The sequence below is a fragment of the Mus pahari genome, chromosome 23 (assembly GCF_900095145.1).
Source record: "Mus pahari chromosome 23, PAHARI_EIJ_v1.1, whole genome shotgun sequence".
Classification (NCBI taxonomy): domain Eukaryota; kingdom Metazoa; phylum Chordata; class Mammalia; order Rodentia; family Muridae; genus Mus; species Mus pahari.
This window is the reverse complement of record NC_034612.1, coordinates 4,138,832-4,145,588: the sequence shown is the minus strand read 5'-3', so window position 1 is coordinate 4,145,588 and position 6,757 is coordinate 4,138,832. Positions and strand designations below refer to the sequence as shown.

The window sequence follows — 6,757 nt, the reverse complement described above, 5'->3', positions numbered from 1 at the left end:
CCCCATGGCAGGCCCCCTTCCCCTTCCCCTCTCTCCCCCTCCCTCTCTCCTCCCCTGGCCTTCCTTTCTATCACAGTTTACAGGCTTCATCATTAATGACCACACCAGCCTTCGGAACACAGAACTCCCCACCCCTCACCTCCGAACCTCACCTCCCATCCCGCCCCCCAAGCCCAGGACCCATATCCAATCTAAAGGGAAAGCAGGATTATTTCAAAGGGAAGTTATAACACCCACAAACGCTTGGGATAACCAAACAGGTGTATTAGTCCTGGAGCATCGGGGATGTTCATAGTAACACAGACCGTGTGAAGCATTTCATTTGTCTTTGTGACCAGCTCAAGTTCAGGTTTTAAACATAAGTCAGTCGGGAAGAGGGAAACTGAGAAGTTCCCCAACCACAGCCTGGATAATCTACGTTTCTCCCGGGTGAACTCAAGCCCAATGCGACGAGTTTACATATTACTCCGGCAGAGGAGGAGGAAGTGAGGGTGCCCAGGTGCCACAAGGAAGCCATGGCCAAGCACTAAGATCATAACCACCTGGGGACATGGCACGGAGCGCTGAGTACCCAGCACCCAGCGCTGGAAGTTCAGGTTCTGCCTGAACTTAAGGGTTCCCGGGTCACAGTGAGGGACACCCAACATGGGACACAGCCGGGGTTGGCTGGGCATGGGCAGGCTGGATGTAGCTACCCAGTGGGCATCAGGATCCCTGGGCCCCATGCGAAGCCATGGAGACCCGGGAGGAGGAGGGATGAGATGGGGAGCACGGGGCACATGCCGGGTGGAGAGGTCCCTGCAGCCTTTGACCACTGGAACGAGCTGCAGAGCGAACTGTGGAGTTGCGGAGACCCTGTCCCGGGCAGCCCGCGCTACGCGCCACCTTTCCCGCGGCGAGAGCGGGGTGGAGCCCAGAGCAGCGCGGGAGCCCGGGCGGGTCACGGTCCCCAACGGCCTGCAGCGTCCAGGGCGCAGCCGCGCTCCCCTCTGCGCTCCTGGACTCTGTCGCGGCCCCCTGCGTAGCGCGGGCTCAACTTTCTCGGAGCCACAGGTGGCCCGGGCACGTTCCCGGGGTGTTTGTAGGGGGTGGGGGTGGGGGACTGGTTCTGTGCGTGCGTCTCTCGCTCCTCCGCCCCCCCCCCCCCCAGGTCTCCTGCAGCATCTACATCTCAGCCCTGCCCATCACTCCGCTCGCCTGTTCGCAAAGTTGGAAAAGGGGTGTCTCTCCCTCGGTGACCGGCCCAACCCAGGGCCGGAAGCCGCGGGGCGCACGAGGTTGACTTGCTGGGGCCCGCCCGCCGAAATCTCCTTGACCCTGCCCTGTAACTGACCCTTAGGGAAAAGGAGGGGAAAGGACCCCCAACAATCCGGCACGCCTACTGCGCATGCCCAGAGTTGGACAGCTCCAGAGAGGGAAATTTAAAAACGGTTCGAGCTGCGACGGTGGCCAAATTGGAGACAGTGAGGGGCGAGCGCAAGGGAGTTCCCCCTGCCGCAGCGCCACCGGGCCCCAGCCAAGCAACCCAGGATCCGCTCCAGGTACCACGGTGCTGCCCGGGCTGCGCGCCCCGTCGGACCCACGGGGGCTCCACTGGGGCTGAGGCTTCCCACACCTGCTTCAAGCTTGGCTTGGAGGATTTAGGGGCATCCTCCCCATTTTATTTAATGCCGCGTTTGTGGGTGGCCGGGTGGGTGGTACAGTGCATGAACTGATTTTGGCCTGGGCTTTCCAAAGCTTGGCGCTTCCATTTAGGGGCTCCCCTCCCCCCTTCTCCTTGAATTTGAAAGAACTTGGAATTTCACTCACTGTCCGTCCTTGGCTCTTAACTCCCCACCCCGTGGGATTTTCCTGAGGTTGTGACCCTTTGTGGGTCGCTTCTGAACTGTGGGAAACTGTGGGTCTCTGCCCTACATCGGTGCTGATAGGAACCTTTTTCCCCCTCCCTAAGGAAATGATAGAAAGTGGCATCTGGTCCAGAATGTCAGAACCGATCAGAAGCTCAGGGCACAGCCACCACTGCTCTCCACAGGAATACAGGTGAGGGCCGGGCTACGTGCTGGTGGGGGGCGCACCTGCCTTGTCTGTGAGCTACAAAGTGTGAGCTTCAGATAGAGCGGCTCTCTGCACTTTTGCGTCCCCTCTAAGGGAGTGTCCCTCGTGGGTCACAGGCAGCCTGGTGACCCCAGCAGCTGTTTCTCCCCACCCAGTGACTCCAGCAGGGGCTCTAGGAAATGGTCCCCACCCCACCGTGCCCCAAAGCACTCTGGATGTTGGGAGGTTGTAGGTTACAACTGTGAGTTCTTAGCCCGGCTGCGTAACTTTTAGCCAGTCCTTTGCCTACCCTGGGCCTGGTTTTCTCCTCGTATAAATGAATGGTGCTGTGACTTAAATGACCTCAGGGTCTCTTTTGGAGTTCAAGAGCCAACAAGCCTCAAAGTAAAGCCCATGTAGAATGGTTCTTGCAGCACAAAGTTCAGGGGAACATGGGGGAGCCTTATGGAACTTCCCTCCTTGTGGAAAGCCATTAGGGAGTTCAGCCAAAAACCAACCCCCTCCCCAAAAAACCTTCCTTACAGGTGGGAGAACTGAAGCCCAGAGTGGAGCACACAGAGATTTGGGGAGGGAGGAGGGAGGAGGGAGGAGGGAGGAGAAGGAAGGTTGCAGGGTCCCCTGTTAGCCTCTCTTCCTTGAGATTGAGTGGCCTGACCTGGTTCCCAGGGCCCTAAAGCCAGCACCATGTCTTGATTGAGTAGTGGGGCCACAATGGGGGCTGCCCCGGGAAAAGCCAGGCTGTCACCTCAGATCAGCCCTGTTTACCCAGGGGCTGTCTGGCTCGGGCCCCCACTGTAGCCCCAGCCCTACCTCCTGAGGCCACGGGCAGCCTCCAATTAGAAGGCAGCTGCTGTCTCTAGACACAAAGGAGCCAAGGATTCAAACAGCTGGGTTTATCTTACTGGGGTTGTGTGTGTGTGTGTGTGTGTGTGTGCGCACACTTGTGTACACGCATGTATATGTGCGTAGCACCCGGCCCAGGTGCAAAAGCAGTCACCGTACCCATCATTCTTGGCCTCTGCTGAGCCCATCACTCAGGTGTAGAAACTGAGGCCAGCCTTACCCAACCTAGGTCCTCTGGGCTTCCTTCTTGCTATAAGTGAAGGCTGAAGGCTGTGTGAGCATCTCCAGCTTGGGGGAAAACCTGGCTGTGTGACACTTCTTAAACCTCAGTTTCTTTATCTGTAAAATGGAGCTAAATGGCCCCGGGCGGGGGCGGGGGCCGTGGGTATGGGGTTGCTGTGACAACCAAGCAGCTACATCTGGCTCAGCCACTTGCTGATGGTGTGATCTCTAAAGCATCATTGGTTTAATACAGTGGAGATGAGAAATGACCCTAAAGTTAACAGACACCCAGCAGACCTTACGTGTTCCCAGGACAGCTTTACTGTAGTCAGTGAGATGGCTCAGTGGGTAAAGACGCCTGTGGTACAAGCCTGGTGAACCGAGTTCGATCTCTGGGACCCTTGTAAAAGACAGGAGAGAGGAAGTGACTCCCCAAGATGTCCTCTGACCTCTACACACGTGCTGTGACATGACTGTTTCCGCACCCTCCAAAAAGATAAAAAAATAAATAAAAATGAAAATTATAAACGGGCACACTTAGGCTGCCACGGGATTCACGGCAAAGCTGGCGGGCTTCTAACTAGCTTTAACAGGCTGCTTAACTAGTTTTGTTGTCGCTGCTTCCAACGTTGCCATGTTGGAATGTGTGGGAGTCAGAACCACAGAGAGCCTGCGGGCGAGTGTGGGGTGGGATCCCCGAATCCGGATGCCCGCCCATCTGCCACCCAATGGAAGCTCCCAGAAGGCTGGGCTACATGTCCACGCCAGAGACAACCAGAAACTGCCTACAGCACTGCCTGGCTCTAACACCAGGGGAGGGCAGGCAGAGAGCATCCTTAGGGAATGGCAGGTGTATCCCACTCACTGACCAGCCGGTGACTCGGGACTGGACAAAGCCCCCGTGCTATTGGTACTGGATCCGGAGGTGCCTGGACCCCGGCATGCCTTTGCCACAATGTGTTGATTAGCTAAAGCCTTGATCTTTGCTGCAACTTCTGGGTGCCCTTTGCCTCAGACTGCCACCTCTTGCGGTATCAATGGTGACTCTCAGGATGAGTGGTGAACAGCTGCCCTCAAACTGTCCTGGGAGCTGCAGCATTCCTGTGACAATCTGGTAAGGGAATGAATCCAGAGATTGGCCAGGGTCAACGCTTCAGAGTCCTCAAACCTGAGCTCATCACAACCCTAGTCTCACCCCCCCAACCCCCAACAAAAGGTCACACATTACCTCAGCACTGTGTGACCCCCTGGACAAGTTATTGCCCTCTCTAATCCACTCTGTGAAATGAAATCTCTGAAAACCTATCAACAGGCTGGCCGTGGGGGGCGTTGTGCCTGCGACGGGGAAGGTGTTCAGCCAGCCCAGGACCGCACTTGTTCCTGGAAGGGAAAATTCATAATTACTTTCAACACTCCCATTTTTCTCCCAGAATAATAGCCCAGGAGAGGTTTATGGCTTCTCATTGGCGCTCCTGCGTCTCCAGGGACTGCTCGGAGGATTGAATCCTATAGGCTGTGAGTCCAGCCACCGCTGGGGCTCCCTATACAGGCCACCGAGCAGCTGCCGGGTGCTCCAGCCCCCCTGGGGCTAGTTTAGCCGTTAGTTAACTTTCAAAGCCCACGTTCCAGGAGGGCGTTGCTGGCTGCAGCCAACCGCCCAGTTCTGGGGCAGCTGTCAGGGGTCAGTGGTGGTGGTCCAGACAGAGAGAGCCTCTCTCTTCCTAGGGGCTGACTCCAGAGTCAGCCACCACTGTCTGCGGCTCTCTCCCAGAGCGAGCAGCCTTGAGCTTCAGCAGCTTTAGCTGGGTCTTAGCTTCCTCTCCCAGAATGTCAGGGAGTAGTTCTTAAGTTCCTGCTGGGTACTAGGCTAGGTGCTTGTGGTCCCAGCAAGTGTGGTCTTCCTGTTTTCCTTATAGCGAAGACCCTGGCTTCATCTCCATCTGCAGACGCGGAGACAGAGCCTAGGGACTTTGCTTGCCCACAAGCTTAGGCGTGGGAAGAGGCAGGAGAATAAGAAATTCTGAGCAGCTTCCTCATCTTTTGTAACATAATAGTTCCGAGAGGTCAGCCGCAGCACCTTTCCTCCAGAGGGGGAGTTGAGCAAAGGGAGGCAGGTTGGCATTCTCCAGCCCACATCTGCTCCCGTGGTATTCCACGGAGAGTCCTTGCCCTGTTCGTTGGCTTCCCAAACTGTCAGGGTCTGCCCTAAAAAAGGAAGAGATCCTGGGAAGAGAAACTGCACCCCCAGCCTCTCCTTCCCCATGCCCCACCCACCTACCCACTGTGGTTTCCTTCAGTGAACCACAGTGCCAGGCAGACCGGCTAGTTCAGCACTAACTGGATAGATAGGTGAGCAGACAGATCCTGCCTAGTGATGGGAAGCTGCTCAAATGCCCCTCGACACGTGAGGTGGGACATTGAACCTCTTAAGGGAGGCGCCACCCACCAGCTGTAACCTCCAGGGTAGACTTACAGGGGAACTAACATCTTCACAGCCTCCATTTTTGAGATCAGAATATTGATTAGCATCCTAGCTACTTAATAGACAAGGAAGAGAGTTGTCCAGTCATGCTACCCCGGCAAAATGCGTGCGCACACGCGCGCATACACACACACACATATACACACACACACACACACAGTCCCATGTCAGCTATTGTTATAAATGGTAACAACACTCCCCTCTCCCCACAAATCACACCATTTCACAGTATACCCACTCTGTCTTGCAGGGAATTTTCTGAGCGTGCTAAGTAGCATTTAACTGTCTCCTCCCCCCCCCCCGCCACCCCCCCACCCCGTGAACCACTCTGAAAGGGTATCACAAAGAACGTGTTGGCTGGGTAAACAGGGCCCTCAAAGGCTTAATCCTGGAGACAAGAACGGCTTGTGGAACTGTAACAGTTTCTCACCAACCACAGCCCAGGAGGGTGGGGCACCTCCTTGTCATGAAGATCTCTTGGTGGCTCCGAGTCCCTCCCTCCAGTGTTTGCTGGCACACCCCTTCTGGGGCTCATCCAAGGGAGGAGCAGAAGGCACAGTTCGAAGTTAAGAACATGGCTGGAGCACACAATGTTGTGACTCTGAGACAGTGAGAATCACCACTCTGTTTTCCTTATTCTTTCTTTTACAGAGAAGGGGGCGGGGGTGGGAACTGACTTGCCGGAAGTCACACAGCTACAAAGACGTCTGGGTGAAGGAAGTGGGGGTGAGACTTGAGCTCAAACAGGGTGTACCTTCTCCTGCACGCTCTGCCCACCACGGGCTTCAGACTCAGCCATGTGGGGCAGAGATCCTTACAGGAACCGCAGCCACACGGGCACGGGTTCAGCCTCTCTGGGTACCCACTGGGCTCTTCAGCACATGCGTGATCAGCGGCGGCACAGAACAGCGCTGTGGAGTCCAGTCCACCTCGGTGGGCAAATATTTGTCCCGTGAAGGAATGGCAGGCTGAATCAGCTACTCTGTGTGTCTTGTCGTCTAGGCATTTAGCAGCTAGAAGGGGGTAGGTGTTCCTGGAAATCGGCAGGAGGTTCCCCAGCTGTTGATGTCCACATTTTGGTCTTCCTTCTTCTTGAGTTTCATGTGTTTTACAAATTGTATCTTGGGTATTCTAGGTTTCAGGGCTAATATCCAC

General features: G+C 55.9%; 1 protein-coding gene across 1 annotated transcript in view; it reads left to right on the top strand.

Moving 5' to 3' along the window:
- The first annotated feature begins 1,428 nt into the window (after positions 1 to 1,428).
- Positions 1,429 to 6,757, top strand: part of Foxn4 (forkhead box N4) — a 20,991-nt gene continuing 15,662 nt past the window's right edge. Inside the window, exons 1-2 of the mRNA XM_021187089.1 lie at positions 1,429 to 1,541; positions 1,952 to 2,040. Of these exons, the coding sequence (XP_021042748.1) occupies positions 1,955 to 2,040 (86 nt within the window). The 5' untranslated portion in view covers positions 1,429 to 1,541; positions 1,952 to 1,954. The remainder of the gene's footprint in view (positions 1,542 to 1,951; positions 2,041 to 6,757) is intronic.